This window comes from Phoenix dactylifera, chromosome 5 (assembly GCF_051530095.1).
Source record: "Phoenix dactylifera cultivar Ajwa chromosome 5, Ajwa_hap1_PhDact_Kaust_v1.1, whole genome shotgun sequence".
NCBI classification, from domain to species: Eukaryota; Viridiplantae; Streptophyta; class Magnoliopsida; order Arecales; family Arecaceae; genus Phoenix; species Phoenix dactylifera.
The window spans coordinates 22,867,816-22,885,000 of record NC_143194.1 but is presented as its reverse complement, the minus strand read 5'-3'; the positions used below and the strand labels follow the sequence as shown (position 1 = coordinate 22,885,000).

Genomic DNA, 17,185 nt, shown 5'->3' with positions numbered 1-17,185 from the left:
GTATGTATATGTGTGTGCGCATATATTTATATATGTGTGTGTGTTGTATGTGTATGTATGTGTGTATATGTATATGTACAAATTTATGCATGTATTATATGTGTATATGTATGTATCTGGTATACATATTTTATGTGTATGTGTATATATACATACATGCATGCATGCATACATATACAAATACATCGCCCCCTTTCCTTCTTCTACTGCTGCCTCTCTCCACCATTATTGGCTTCCCATTATCCTTCTCCTCTGCCACCCTCTCTCTCTCTTCTCTCTCTTTCTGGTAATCTAATCTCAACAGTGCAATGAAATAACACAATGCATTTGCAGTTATAGTTGCATACGACCAAACATAAAGCAGTTCTTGAAAATGCAAGTAGTGTGCAATGTTTCTCTTTTAACTACAAATCATTTACATTCAAAAGGATTTGCAGGCAACCAAACAGCTCTTGAAAATTAGCAAACTTGTTTTCATATTCCTTTTGGTAGTTAAGTGCTGCTTATCTCTTGTTACTTATCCCTTTCAAGCATGGTATGCTGTACTGTAACGGACTGTATAGGTGTACCGTACCATACCGGTTCGGTAATGGTACTGGTACGGGTGGTGTATTGATCCTTGATACGTCAAAAAATTTCGTATTGTACCGTATCGACACTATGCTAGTGTGGCACTAGTACAGGGTCTGTTACCAGTACTGCGAACCTTTCTTTCAAGCATATCATCTTGAGTTTGAATGGTTTGCTTTTGAACGTAAAGTTAAGCCCTCATTCTATAGTAGCCTACTTTTGATACTGAGTGCAGTTAGTCATGTCTTTTACCAACTAATTGTACTTGTTTACAGTTTCCTGAGTATACTTCTTGCTGCTTTTCTTCATTTTCATTGTCATTATTGTTAATTATCATTGATGGCATTTCTTCACAGGGCCATCAAAGTTGTGTTAATGCAATTGCTTGGAACTCAAAAGGCTCTCTTCTAATATCTGGATCAGATGATACAAGAGTATATTTCTCTGAACTTATGTGTCAAAAGGAATATTTCATGTTAATTAGTCTGAGAGAATTATGTCAGTATGTTGGTTTTGATTCTGTCTTGTATGCTACAGTATTTTTAACTATTCTGTGACAAAGTTAAGATCAAAGTGAGTCATGCAATTTTTTTAGTATGTGATAGAAATTTTATATTGTTGAAAAGTTGAAATTGCTTTATGATGAGATATGCACCTTATGAGAGAATGCAAATGTTACTCTTTAGGCCAGAATGTTCTATTTTTTTCCACGGAATTATTAAGGCATGAGCGATGTGCGCTAGCTGGCATGGCATGCGCCTTGTTTTTCCGTGTAAGCACGCATGCTGCACCATGCTGTAATAAAAATAAAAAAGACTTGGAACCCTTTTTTAACAAAATTATTTTAAGAAAAGAATTAGTAAGTTCTATGCCAACCCTTACTTAATGCAGGTACTGGCCCAATATGCGCCGGCACTTTGCCTTGTTTACTTAGAGTTGTAATTGGGTGGTGATTAGAAGCTGTCAGGCAATGCTATATTTTTATCAAGATTGCCACAGATACTGCTAACTAGATAGCATAATATGGTATAATACTAATTTGTATTGAATCATATAGACTGGCATGTTATGATATGCAATGAAACTTATATACGTAATTGTATAGAGTTATTATATGTGCCCATAATCCTATTTCTTTTATTAATTCTAATTTTTAATGCAGGCTTTTAAAAGATGAGACTGCTTGATGTGTTGTCAAAACATGTATAAGAACCATGCTCTTGTTTTTAGATCTTGTGGTGCTTTGAATCATGAGCAATATCAAATTTGAATAGTTTTTATAACTTTCACAAACCTATACTTCTTTTGCAAAAATCATCAGATAAGATTTTTTTTCCTGGTTAAGTTGCTTGCTCCCTCCGCCTCCCTGTTACAATGACGGCCTATCTTTCATTGTGGAACAACACCATCAATATGTGGTTGCATATATTACTGCTCTCTCCCTCTCTCTCATTTTTGGGTGCCAATGACTTTTTACTGAATGGATTCTGTTGAGTAGGTTGGTTCATTCTTTCATCTGTAATTGCTTTTTAATGTCTTGTTTGTCTAGTTTGCTTCACCGGTCAATGATGGCCTCATTAAATAGCTGAAGAGAAGAAGTTTCATACCATGTCTGTGATTACATCTTAATGCTTTGTGCATTCTTCTCTGCAGATTAATATATGGAATTACAACAACTGGAGACTTTTGCATAGTATTGAAACTGGGCATTCCTCCAACATATTTTGCACAAAATTTGTTCCTGAGACATCTGATGAACTTGTTGTGTCAGGGGCAGGAGACGCAGAGGCAAACTCTTACTGCAAAAAACTATTCTTCTTTATGTCATTTGAGACTGTTAGTGTATCATTACTAAACTCCTTTTTAGGTTCGACTTTTCAATATATCTCGTTTAAGTGGGAAAAGTTCTGAAGAAATTGCTCTAGAACCTGCAGCATTGTACCGGTGTCACTCAAGGAGGGTCAAGAAGCTAGCTGTAAGATTCACACTCTATAAGATGATATGTGTTACATGAAATTTCATGGTTCATCTAAAGACTGGTTTTTCCATGAATCATGATCTGGACATTCCACTTCTTAGCAGCTGTTCTTTTTTTTTTTTGGAAGGAAATTCATTGAGGCATCAGCATCATATTTAAACTTATCTGAACTTCTTTCAATTTGCAATATTTTTGATGTGTTGGACTTAATTTGTTTGAACTGGATATTCTGAATTTATGCTGAATGACCATTTGCCGTATCTAGGTTGAAGTTGGAAATCCTAATGTTGTATGGAGTGCGAGTGAGGATGGGACTTTAAGACAGCATGACTTTCGTGAAGGTGTTTCATGCCCGCCTGCTGGATCTTCAAATCAGGAATGTCGTAATGTACTTGTAAGTGAATATGTCTTTTTGAGCATGCTTTAATTGGCCCATGTAAATAAGTTAGTTGCAACTTCCTTGTCAAGCCAATGCAAAAAGGAACTCAGTTTTTCTATGCTCAGGAGATTTATGAACTTATTCTCACGAATCAATTCTGCAAATGGTGTAACTATCCTCTTTCTTTCATTCGAGGGTTTTTAGTAGCTGTTTCCTCATTGTTCTTAGCGTTTTTCTTTATGGTTTTAACTTTTAAGTATGCAGAAGTCTGACTTATAGAATGGACTCATGTATGAGTTTGCTGACAAGCAGGTATTGTCACAAACTTAACAAATGTTTATGAAAGGTTAGTGTCCTATACGGATAACATTTATACGATGCTTGCCATATATGGTAGGTATTCTTTCAAAGGAGGCAAGTCTGCTATGTGGATAACATAAGATGAAGAATGAAACTGCAGAAAGCCTCTTTTTTTGCCTTTTCTTTTCTTTCTTTCTTTCTTTTGAAGAAGCTGGGCAACTCTAGTCTAAATGCCTCCAGAACAGTAGCAAGAAAAGTGCCAATTATTAGATCCAAAATGGGAATATTATTTATCATGAGACATTGGAAAAATACATCTACCATCAAGGGGTTAGCTTATTGGATGCTACCTCCCACCTCCCGCTCGTTCCTCTATATTGCCAAATCCTTTGAAATGGACATCAAGTTAAGTTTTATGTTGTCACTTACAGGTTTCTTACAGTCACAAGCATGAAGTTAGGATTCTGGATTGATATGTAGAGGGAAGAACTTTGTGAATGCAAAAATTTTGAAGAAAAACTGGAAATTTTGTGCTTTGGAAGAAATGACATGTAAACTGGTTTGTTTGATGAGTATGCATGATTGAACAAGATACAGAAAAGATCGGTAAAAATAATAGATTGTTTATTAAATTCTTGATTTTTTTGAAGTTGCCAAATATCAAATGGCATGCTATAAATATTAACTTGGGAAAAGTCAGGGAAAGAATGTTTTGCTTAAAAAATTCAGACAGTTGTGGAATGTTTCTGTGATTTGGAGATATCTGTGACTTGACCGACAGTTGCCCCTAAAATTGACATACATGGAATAACATGTTACCAGTTTTTTGAAGAAATCTAGCTTGCAGAAAGGGGTGGCATGCTTATCATGCAAATTAATGTTGGTTGCCTGACTTAGGCCAACTGGTTAGAGGTTAGAGATCTACCTTGATGGATGTAAAAGTAAAAAATAATAGAATTATATTATATTGATGGGTGGTTGATGTTCTAAGTATGCAGCATATAGGATGATGTCAACTTGCTTTGGAAGGAAGTGCAATATTTTCAATCCTTGTATGGAGTATGCACTATGTATCTGCATATGGTTGTAAAACGGAGTACTATGGAACAAGGAATTGTCATTTGCTAAGAAGTAAATTACCAAAAAAGCTACTATTTACACTTTGGGTTATACCATTGTACGCGAACTATCTGTGTAGGTTTTTATAATCCATAAAGCACTCCTTGCATCAAATTCTATGGAAAATCTTGTGGGTTTAGATGCAAGAATTGAAAGGTTGTCTTAATTAGATTTTGGTTTAATGAGATGATGAGAACATGATATTTTCAGTCCAATGCCGTTAAAAGCCATAAACACTTACTAAAACACAATTATTATGGAATCGATAATCTAATAATAATAGCAGATCCTGAAGGATAAATATTAAAAAATAAAAAAACTTAGGATGGTTGGTGCAAATGCTTGTAAATCTCTTCATATGAAAACCAAGTTGAATACAAGGACTGATTGACAAACTACACTCGTAACCAAGATGGAAGGACATCCCAAAATCTTGCATGAGGCAGAGGCCAGATATCAAAGTATCTTGATTTGCCGAATTTTGCTCTGTGGCAGATACTGTATTGGCAAGACAGGGGCTTGGTAAGTTATATAATGTGTATTGCTTCATGCTAGACTTTTCTGGTCTATTGGAGGTTATGAATATCTATCCCCATGTTACTGCCGACTTGCTCAACAGTGTGAGCAGTGAGTTCTGCAGGATTGCATGTAATATTGGGCTTCCAGTATGAAATTGCAGAGTTTGTGCTTCCACCTGCATGTGTTATAGAGTATCAATGGGACTATTAATGTTTTCACCTATTCTTGATGCATGTGTACCTTAAGTTTGAGCCTCTTTTGGGCGTTCTTGTATCTTTCTGAATTGAGTCAGCTTGGTTGAGCTACTTACCAAGGAAACTTGCTTATCCTCTCTCATTTATTGGAATGCTTGTACCCCTGGCTTTTGGATACTTTTACAGTTACATGTTGCTTTATTTCTACTTAGTAAGTTTCGTCCTCTAGCTCATTTTTGTGCTTTTTACTGTGAAATTTCTGGTCACTGCTTTCCTGATTCAGCTGAAGTAGACCAGGATTAATGACCCTCTTTTATGGTTATTGGATCTGAGAAGATCAACAGGGAAGCACTTCCATCACTTTATCTGTGTCTTTCACTGTCCAGTGGTGAAGAAGTCTCAGAAATGTCTGATGTTCTCTTCAACAAGCAAATAACCTATTCAGTGGAGATTCATTGGCCGTTATGCTAATCTGACTTTTTTGGATAGGGTTTTATTGTATCTATACACCTTGAATTGCAGCTGCTAACTTGCACTTGTTAGGGAGAATTGTATTAATTTGTAATTTGAGTATTTATTTTATTTTGTTATATTCAATGCTGTGTAAAATTTGTTTAATTACGGTTATGATATGGTGCTTAATATAGTTTACCAGATTTTCTATAGTTATTATTATCAGCATCAGGATACTTGGTTGAGAATTTGAGTGAGATAAATTTTCATAAGTTAATCATGTTTCATGATTTTAAACACATAAGTTTTAACTTAGGTTTCCTAAAGGTCTTTCATAGCTTATATGTCTTGTAAGTTGTAATGCCGTTTATTCATGTGTTTAGCCCGCATATTATGATGTCATACACTTGTTTTGGTGCTCAAAGAATTGCTGTGAAAAGGGTCTTCTAACACATTGATATTTATTAGATAATTTTGTATTTGTAGCTATTGCTTTTATTTCTTCCCCTTCATATTTCGCATGTTGTGGCAGCTTGATCTTAGGTGTGGGGCAAAGAAATCATTGGCTGATTCTCCTAAGCAGTGTCTGGCATTGAAGTCTTGTGACATCAGTTCCACTCGTCCCCACCAACTCCTTGTTGGTGGCAGGTAACCTTTTTGGGCTCCTTCAATCCTGACCCTTGTTTTGAACTTTAAGAATGAGAACTGTTATTAAATATTGTTTTTTTTGTTTTTGTTTTCTTCCCTCCCCTTCCCTTGATGCTTGCACAGTGATGCATTTGCACGATTGTATGATCGGAGAATGCTTCCACCTTTGAGCTCTTGCCAGTCGAAAATGAAGCCGCCCCCTTGTGTTAATTATTTCTGTCCAATGCATCTTTCTGAGCGTGTATGTTTAGAAGCTTTCAGCATATTGTATTGATTGTGTAGTGTTCTGAGCGTGAAATTATAACTTCAGCATTCACAGTTTGTTGTTATACCTTATTTTACCTATACGGTTGTCACAGTAATCATCATGTTTTTACTGCTTGCTTTAGCTTTTTGAAACAATTCTTAGCCTTTTGAATTGCTTCCTCCACAGTATTGCATCAAATTATTGTAATTTGTTCTCTAACTCAAACCTGCTGGTCTCAAGTTTAAAATTGTCTACTTTCAGAGAAAATCAAGCTTGCATCTGACACATGTAACGTTCAGCCCAAACGGTGAAGAGGTGCTCTTGAGTTATAGCGGCGAACATGTTTACTTAATGGATGTTAACCATGGTATGCTACTATGCTTTATATTTTGCATTGTCTATTCAAGTCTTTATATATTCCCAAGCATAACTAACATGTGCATGTCTATGTTCCCAGTACATGACTAACATATCAGTGCCTTGTGCGAAAATGCATGATGTGCAGTCGAAGTTCAGTCTAGAGCACTCATCATGTTTTGCATATCACATGAAGGTCAAAATCATGTTTTGGATATTACATGAAGATCAAAAGTTAAATGTGCTGAATACTTTCTAACTATTAATTTACACAGCTTATACTGTTATTGGTGTTTATTCTTGCCATTTGAAGGGAAGGTAACAAGTATCTGAAGTATTTGAGTTTTAGGACTTTTATATGGTATTTAATGCAGTGAAAACATGGTTTCAGATGTGGGGGTTTTGCACGCATGCTTAAAGATGATGGCTTGTAAGGTAGATGGGGAAGCTAGTAAGGCTTCTTGGATACACGGCTTTAACAGGAAAAGGAGATACATGAATTGGAAGCACTCTATTGGCACAATTGTTGATTGTTAAAACACATGATTCCGCCAATAAAATGTTGGTGCAAAGGTGAGATCAAATTATCTAAAACAAAATACGCCATACTGTACTAAATTGGGCGGTACGAAGCATACCGTTCCGTACTAGTTCGGTATCGGTATGCAGTATGGGGGTGTACCGATACTTAGAACGCCGAACCGGCCCCCATATCAGGCATACCGACACAATAATAGGGTGGTACTGGTATGGAGCCTCGTATCGAGATGACGTACCTTGATTTGAAAAGTCTTATCATGAGAAAATTTTCATCTTTGTTTGAAGTGAACTAATAAACTTGTATCATGGTATTGCCTCTTCTTGTATCAGAGTATTTGATGCGAGTTGTCAAATGCCTACTTAACAAACATAATATCGTTTCCCAGATCAGCTAGGCTTGCAACTTTAGCCCATTTTCAAATGAGGAATGCTAGAATTAGTTGTGCCATGTAGGTTGCAAATGCCAAATTTTCGTCGTCACTTTACATGGTCGGTGGTACCTACACAACAAAAGGAATCGTGTGCTGGGTGGTCCTTGATACACATCTCTATAATAATAATCTAGCCCTCCTTATTTCCCATGTATAATGTGGATAAAATCTGTATTTATATGTATATAAGAAATTTTTGTAAGATCTGTATTTCTATGTATATAAAAAATTTATTAAGAAAAAGAGTACAAAGAGAAAGAAGAGAAGACAAGAGGGAGTTTGCTGCTTTGCTTTTAGGAGCTGCCTTGTGCTATTAATTCATGAAATATAATCAACCTTCCATGAATCTAAAGCGCTCAAAAAAGCTTTATAAACTTCTCACAAGTGACATAACCTAGGTACAAACTAACACAACACAAGAATGATTTCTGTCTTCACATTTCATACCTCTTAACCACAACATAAGAAAACCTATGCGTAGCCTCATAAATGTAGTAAAGCAAGTTGACCTTAAGTATCTATCTACATTTTCTTTTAGTTTATCATTTTCTGTGTTGTGCTCTACTAATATTTGCTAGTAATTTGGTGATGCGCACTGACTGTGTGAGGGCCCGGTCCATTGATCGGCCTGTACTTGTTTTGGGCCTATGGGCCGGCCCGAAGAGGCCAGGCCCATGGCCACCGTGCCTCGTGGCACGATGAAGGCTGAGAAGAAGACTCCGTCTTCTTCCTCCATTTTCGGCAGAAATTGGGGACTCTTAGGGTAATCCGAGTTCATCTAGAACTCCGGGACTTCACCTATTTATTTTTCCTTTCCTTTGGATTTTCTCCACCGGAATCGTCAAGAATAGTCGCTGATTTCAAGCCCTCGTTTCGGATTTTCTTCCTCAATTCCTCGCTGGAAAGAGTTGCTGGAGGCTTCGCCGAACCAAGGTAATGTTAGGATTTAATATGATGTAGGGGCGCAGCGGAAGTACGGGATTTCAAAAAATTTTATAATGAAATTCTGAAACATCAAATCCTAAACCCAAGACCACCTTAATGGTAACAATTAAATTTAAAATAAATATAGGAATAGAAGAATACCTGTAACGCTAATTTTAATATTTAGAATTTTCACTAGGCGCCCAAGTGTTCGCCCTCCAACGTTGATCCACACGAGAACTTGCTTTAAGATTCTAACTCCGAAAGAACTTGATTCTTGATGCTGAATTCTTCCAAAGAATTCATTTGGCTTCTAGGCAAAATAACATTTCTCAAGTGCTTTGCCTTTCTCCCTTTTCTCTTAGCTTCCATCTTCCTCTTTCTAATTGTCTTTTTCTTTCTAATTCTCCTTCTAAGCCTTTTGTCCTAAAGAAGACCTTTTGTCTTAATTTAGAACAACCTTGGAGAGAGATGTAAGAAAGAAGGGATTGGAATTAAGTGAGTAGAACTTCGGAGAATGCCAACTATTTATAGTTGGCGGAGGGGTGCTTGGCTCTGGCGTGAGGATAAATTTCCAAAAGATGCATCCTTATCCACATGCCTAAAGAAAAGGAAGAGGCGCCTCATTTATCTCTTCACACCATAAGGAAGTGGCTCCTCTAGAGATGAGGCGCCATCCTTATCTCTTCATGCCCCACTCGCCCACATCCCTTCTGGATTTAAATTCAAATCCAAAACACCGAAGAGTCGCCTTAAAGCAGAAGGACTCTTCATGCAGAATTTTTTCGGTGTTTTTTCCGAAGGGGTGCCAAGCATTAGTGGGGCGCCAACCAACATCCAAGGGCTTCAGTTAGTTAGAAGGTGGCGCCCCATATGATTAAAGACGTGGGAAGATAAGAGAGAAAAAGATAAGATAAGAGTAGGAAGTTAAATGGATAAGATTCCTTTATCCAAATGGATTTTTCATCCTTATCCATTTATGGTGCCATCAAACCCAATCCAATTGGGTTCAAAACCAAGCTAATTAGGTGCCAACTCTTGGTTAACCCAAACTAGGATATGATCTAACCAAAAGGCCAATTTAATTAGATCAATCCAAATCAAGAATCAAATTCGAATCAAATTCAAATTGGGAGCTAGAGTTTGCAACACGTGCTAGCATGTTCATTCTGCAAACATGATCTAATCTAATTAGATTCTTAATCAGTTTTCTTGTGTGTGACCCATTGGGTTCCATATTTAGCTAGCAGTAGGTCCAGGTGCAAGTTGACCTGATTTGATTAGAACTCTTCTAATCGATTTAGGTCCAAACTGTGCAAACCCAAGCTTAACAATAAAAATCCTTTCTAATTGGTGATCGAATTAAATTCTTTAATTCGATCAAACCTACAAGACAAGATTGATGTTTAGCAACATATCATGTCTACTTGGAAGATATGATATTTGGTGGAAATACCAAACATACCCTTCAGTGGCAAGTTACCGTGTAATTTAATTCTTCAATCAATCTACATCCCGAATATGTATATGAGTATGGATCTATGTCAAACTCAATTACATATTGATATTTCTTTCAATTTTTTAATGATAAATCTAATAATCTTTCTTTCAATTACATTAGAAATTCTTTCTAATTTTCATTTTGTTTTGATCAAAGACTTTCTGAATTATTATATGATTAGAGTGAGTAGGATGCGATCTTCTCTTACTAGAAGTGATTGATTTCTTGTTGACCTACTCACAACCATCGTGCACAATCCACCATATCCAGAACACCCCTTATACGACTTTAGTCATAAATGAGTATGAACGAAAACATGGATTCATGTGCACAAGATACCATGGTGGTCTTAGGTCAAAGGATCGGTTGCACAACTTTCACTAAGAGAATCATCTTTTGACATGTAAGTAAGACTCCATAAGATATTCTCTTGGCAGGTCAATTCAGTGAACTCATTTTTCTAATGAGCACCCATATCCTTGTATTAGCGTCTCCACACAAGTGATTGTGAGATCAATCATCCTCTCCATCGAGCATACAGAAGATGTACCAGTCTTTTCGGTAATATTAATCCCCGACTCAATGTACCAACAACTAAGAATATTTTAGATTAGAATTTTAGGATTTTAGGTCTCACTTGCATGATCTCATCATAGCCCTAAAACCATTGCCTTATCTATGGGGTTCATCATAAATATAATATGCAGCATATAATGAAACATAATGCCTTTTTTATTTATAATAAAATATCTTGTACATGAGTTGGAAAATTAAAAAAAAATTCTATTGCAATACAGATTATGATTGGTTTGTAAGGCATTATTCTTTCAATTTCCTACTTGCACTAAAGTCAATCGCCCTTAATCTTTAACCCCATACAATCGAGGTGGCGATCAAACTGCTGCTGAGGTAATGCTTTAGTAAATGGGTCTGCTAAGTTGTTCTTTGTATCTACTCGTGCAATAATTATATCTCATCTTTCGACAATCTCTCGAACGAGGTGGAAGCGTCTTAGAATGTGCTTGGATTTGTGATGAGACCTTGATTTTTTTGCTTGAGCAACAGCTCCAGTGTTATCACAATAAACTGGCACTGGATTTGCAATCTCTGGAGCAACACCCAATTCAGTGTTGAATTTCTTTATTCAGACAGCTTCCTTAGCAGTTTCACTTACACCAACGTATTCTACCTCAGAAACTGAGTCAGCTACAGTCTGCTGCTTAGAACTCTTCCAACTCACTGCACCACCATACAGGGTAAAGACATACCCTAAAATGGATTTGCTATTATCTAGATTTGACTGAAAACTAGAATCAGAATATCCTTCTAGTTTCAACTCAGATCCACCGTACACTAGAAAAACATCTTTAGTCCTTCTCAAGTACTTAAGAATATTTTTCACTGCTTTCCAATGATCCTTTCCTGGATTAGCCTGAAATATGCTTGCTATGCCTAAGGCATAAACAACATCAGGCCTGGTACATAGCATAGCATACATTATTGATCCTACTGCAGAAGCGTAGGGAATAGAATGAATTCTATTCCTCTCTTCAGGTGTTTTAGGAGACATTTTCTTAGAGAGACGTAAGCCATGACCTATGGGTAAGTAACCTCTTTTACTTCCATCCATACTGAACCTTTTCAGTACAAGATCTATGTACCTAGATTGGGACAAGCCTAGCATCTTTTTAGATCTATCCCTATAGATCTTTATTCCAAGTATATAGGATGCTTCACCCAAGTCTTTCATGGAAAAACTTTTTGATAGCCAAGTCTTGACTGATTGTATTTCCAATGATAAGTATGTCATCTACATACAAAACTAAGAAGACAATAGCACTCCCACTTGTCTTCTTATACACACAAGGTTCATCCACATTTTTGATAAAGCTAAACTCATTTTTTTTAATAAAAAAAGCTAAACTCTTTGACTGTCATATCAAAATGGATGTTCTAACTCCTTAATGCTTGCTTTAATCCATAAATGAATTTCTTAAGCTTACATACTTGATTTGTTCTTCCACTTGAGACAAATCCTTCTGGCTGAGTCATGTAAACCTCTTCCTCAAGATGACCAATAAGGAAGGCGGTTTTAACATCCATTTGCCAGATTTCATAATCATAGTATGCAGCTATTGCAAGCAAAATTCGAATAGATTTAAGCATGGCAACTGGTGAAAAGGTTTCATCATAGTCAATTTCTTGTTTTTGCCTGAAATCTTTTGCCACCAATCTAGCCTTGTTAGTTTCTACTTGGCCATCTGCTCCAATCTTTTTCTTATAGACCCACTTGCAACCTATAGGGGTTACATCCTCAGGTGCATCAACCAAAGTCCATACTTGGTTGGTATACATTGAGTCTATTTTGGATTTCATGGCCTCTAGCCATTTGTCAGAGTCTTTACTTATAATAGCTTCCGAATAAGTCAGAGGATCATCGTTCTCAACGATGTGGGCTTCGTCATTTTCAATGATAAACCTATATCTTACAGGTGCTCTTTGCACTCTTTCTGACCTTCGAAGAGATGTATGTTGTGGTTGTACCGCATCTATGGGTACATCTGGTCGAGAAATATCTTGTCTCTTTTTGTAGGTCTTGAACTTCTTCAAGTTCAATTCTCCTGTCGGTGCCCCTTTCTAGGATAAACTCTTTTTCCTAGAAAGTGGCATGCCTACCAACAAAGACCTTTTGTTCAGTAGGTTGATAGAAGAGGTATCCTATACTCTCTTTAGGATATCCTACAAATAAACACTTATCTGATCTAGCACTTAGCTTATGTTCAAAATTTCTTTTGACATAAGCTGGACAGCCCCATATCTTAAGATACTTAAGACTTGGCTTTTTACCTTTTCATATCTCATATGGAGTGCTAGATGCAGATTTAGAAGGTACCCTGTTCAATATATATGCAGTAGTTTTTAGGGCAAATTTTCGGAAAAAAAAGGAAGATATGTAAAGCACATCATGGACCGTACCATATCTAATAAAGTATGATTTATCATTTCTGCTACGCCATTTAACTGTGGTGTATACAGAGGGGTCTATTCAGAGAGATTAGAGATTACCCTTTTCTTTAAGATGATCTAAAAACTCACTAGAAAGGTATTCACCTCCTCGATCTGATCGAAGAATTTTAATACTCTTTTCAGTTTGTTTTTAACCATACTTTGACACTCTTTAAACTTATCAAAGGCTTCGGATTTATGTTTCATAAGATACATATATCCTAATCTTGATAAATCATCAATGAATGTGATGAAATAAGAGTATCCACCTCTAGCTTGAGTGTACAAGTCTTAATAACTCACTTGCCCTTTCTCCATGTCCAGTGAATGGAGACTTGGTCATTTTTTTCATCAGACAAGATTCACAAGTTCCTAATGATTCATAATCATAAGAATCAAAGAATTCTTCTTTGTATAACTTGTTTATTCTTGATTCACTTATGTGACCAAGTCGGCAATGCCATAGGAAGGTGTAATTCACCTCTTCTCTCTTTCGTTTTTTGCTTTAATCAATATGAAATATATTATCATTAAAAGACAGAACTAGAAGACCATTTTTCATAATGCCATTGCAATAATGCTTATTAGAAAAAGAAATAGAGCAACTATTGCCCTTCCCATTAATTTCAAATCCTTGTTTTACATTTCTGATAATTTTAGACATATAATAACAGTCTTCCAACTCCAAGAGCTTGCTCGAAGGCAACTTCAAAAAATAGGTTCCAATAGCTTCAGCCTGGGTGGACTCTCTTCCAACGCCATAAAGCTCGAAGTCACCCTTCTTCAAACTTCTAATTCTCTGTAGTCTCTGCAATGACTTGCTAATATGAGAACCACAGCCGATATCCAATACCCATGAATTTGAATTTGATGAACTTAATGACAAACTGGCATATAACATATGCATATCTTTTGATGCAATTCTTGCATCAGGCTTTACAGTTGCAAGAAATATCTTGCAATTCTTTTTCCAGTAGCCTTCCTTGCCGCAATAGAAATAGGTACTTGATCCGGAGATTTTCTTTCCTTTCTTCCTCTTCATCCTGCTACTTTTAGGGTTCAATCTTTTCTTAGAACCCTTAATGCCTGTTTTCTTCTTAGAGATTCCATCTACAAGGAGTGGACCCTTTTCCTTCTTGATAGGGCTCTCAGCTGTTCTAAGCATATTTAACAGCTCAGTCAAAGAGGTATTCAGTTTGTTCATGTGATAATTCACAACTAACTGAGAGAAGGATTCTGGGAGTGACTGTAGGATTAAATCCTGACTTAGCTCACCATCCATCACAAAACCCAATTAACTCATTCTAGTGATCAAGTCAATTACCATGGGAACTTGGTCTTGTACGGATGTCCCTTCACTCATCCTTGCACGGAATAACTGTTTAGATATCTCATATCTAGCAGTTCTACTCTATTCTCCATACAACTCTTTTAAATTGAGAAGTATAGAGTGAGTATCCATGCTATCATGCTGCCTTTGCAATTCATTGCTCATGGAGGCCAGCATGATACATTTAACAGTTAAACTGTTATTCTTCCACATCTTGTATGTGGCTACCTCTTCTTCAGTAGCATCTTTCCCTACCGATCCAAGGCCAGGGGTTTTGAGGATATAAGATATTTTCTCTTGAGTGAGAACAATCTTTAAATTCCTCAACCAGTCCACATAGTTAGAACCGGTCAACTTGTTGGCATCCAAGATGCCCTTCAATGATAGTGAAGAAGCCATTAATGCAGAATTATTTTACATAAGCAAAGAACAAAACTAACATAAGCAGACCATTCATGATGAGATATATACAATTAGATAAGGACTTTTATCTAATTGTTACTCCCACTATTTTATCGAATATCATAGCCCTCTCTTATGATAAACGAGAAAACCGAATTGGTTTTTCTTAGTGGAGTTGAGATCCTAATTCCTCATAGAGGCCTTGCGGTTTCACAATAAACCTTTATGAGTTCAGAGGTAGGAAACTTTTTCCAGTTGCATCTCATGCAATTCTCAATATTACCTTGTCCTCTAAAACACTTATAGCCTTGCGGTTACACAACAAACTATAATGTTTTAATTAAGTCAAACTCTTTATTTCCATACAGTCATATTTGAATAATGTTGCCCTTGTGGTTGCACAACAAAGCAACATATCATAACATACCGTAAGCATCTCTATGTACTAAGACAATATGACATCAATCTCCATAGCAAACCTTGCGGTTTCGCAACAAACCTGCTTGGATTTCTGACAAAATAATGTCTTGGCATGAAGGAAGGCTCAGAGTAGTGTTTTTCAACATTAAGCTTTTCATAAAAGATAATTAACCAAATTGGCCAGATAAGTATGTGGGAGGCTCCCCGTGCTTTCGCAACGGTCCTAATTAAGTAACTATGTTTGACACTTTCCTAGACACCAATTGATCAATCAATCCAGAATGGATCAGCTTAAAGTATCTTTCACTACGACTTAATATAATTTTTATGAGGGCTTTCCGGTCTCTTGCACATTTTATAAATGTAACATATATTGCATTTCTAATGTAAGAAGCAAACATAGCAAGGAGTATGACCATGCTTCAACATATCTTATATGAGAATTCATATCAAGACATTTGAACAATATAACATCACATAGCAAATATCAAAACTTAAGTGATCATCAATCCTACATCTAGCATGATCATTTGATTGAACCAATGAAGGTCGGCTCTGATACCACAGTAAGGATTTCTATGATGTAGGGGCGCAGCGGAAGCGCGGGATTTCAAAAATTTTCATAATGAAATTTCGAAACATCAAATCCTAAACCCAAGACCACCTTAATGGTAACAATCAAAATTAAAATAAATGTAGGAATAGAAGAATACCTGTAATGCTAATTTCAATATTCAGAATTTTCACTAGGCGCCCAAGTGTTCGCCCTTCAACGTTGATCCACACAGAAACTTGCTTTAAGATTCTAACTCCGAAAGAACTTGGTTCTTGATGCTGAATTCTTCCAAAGAATTCAATTGGCTTCTAGGCAAAATAATACTTCTCAAGTACTTTGCCTTTCTCCCTTTTCTCTTGGCTTCCATCTTCCTCTTTCTAATTGTCTTTTTCTTTCTAATTCTCCTTCTAAGCCTTTTGTCCTAAAGAAAACCTTTTGTCTTAATATAGAACAACCTTGGAGAGAGATGTAAGAAAGAAGGGATTAGAATTGAGTGAGTAGAACTTCGGAGAATGCCAACTATTTATAGTTGGCGGAGGGGTGCTTGGCTCTGGTGTGAGGATAAATCTCCAAAAGATGCATCCTTATCCACATGCCTAAAGAAAAGGAAGAGGTGCCTCATTGTTTTCTCTTCAGGCCATAAGGAAGTGGCGCCTCTAGATGAGGCACCATCCTTATCTCTTCATGCTCCACACCTCCACACCCTTTCTGGATTTAAATTCAAATCCAAAACACCGAAGAGTCGCCTTAAAGCAGGACTCGTCATGCAGAATTTTTTCGGTGTTTTTTCCGAAGGGGTGCCAAGCATTAGTGAGGCGCCAACCAACATCCAAGGGCTTAAGTTAATCAGAAGATGGCGCCCCATATGGATAAAGACGTGAGAAGATAAGAGAGGAAAAGATAAGATAAGAGTAGGAAGTTAAATAAATAAGATTCCTTTATCCAAATGAATTTTTCATCCTTATCCATTTATGGCCCCATCAAACCCAATCCAATTGGGTTCAAAACCAAGCCAATTAGGTGCCAACTCTTGGTTAGCCCAAACTAGGATATGATCTAACATAAAGGCCAATTTAATTAGATCAATCCAAATCAAGAATCAAATTCGAATCCAATTCAAATTAGAAGCTCGAGTTTGCAACACGTGCTAGCATGTTCATTCTGCAAATATGATCTAATTTAATTAGATCTTTAATCAGTTCTCTTGTGTGTGACTCATTGGATTCCATATCCAGCCAGCAGTAGGTCGAGGTGCAAGTTGACCTGATTTGATTAGAACTCTCTTAATCAATTTAGGTCCAAACAGTGCAA

The 17,185-nt window shown here is 36.6% G+C and overlaps 1 protein-coding gene across 25 annotated transcripts in view; it reads left to right on the top strand.

The window, feature by feature from the left end:
* Positions 1-17,185, top strand: part of LOC103711005 (protein ALTERED SEED GERMINATION 2-like) — a 49,706-nt gene that overhangs the window by 13,388 nt on the left and 19,133 nt on the right. For all 25 annotated transcript variants that reach the window (XR_015987140.2, XR_015987149.2, XR_015987150.2 and 22 more), the window contains 7 exons: positions 927-1,004; positions 2,224-2,358; positions 2,438-2,545; positions 2,814-2,942; positions 6,045-6,160; positions 6,284-6,401; positions 6,669-6,774. Coding sequence is in view for 7 of the 25 variants with exons in the window: in XM_008796965.6 (XP_008795187.2) it covers positions 927-1,004; positions 2,224-2,358; positions 2,438-2,545; positions 2,814-2,942; positions 6,045-6,160; positions 6,284-6,401; positions 6,669-6,774 (790 nt within the window). In the remaining 18 variants the exon portion in view is untranslated. The remainder of the gene's footprint in view (positions 1-926; positions 1,005-2,223; positions 2,359-2,437; positions 2,546-2,813; positions 2,943-6,044; positions 6,161-6,283; positions 6,402-6,668; positions 6,775-17,185) is intronic.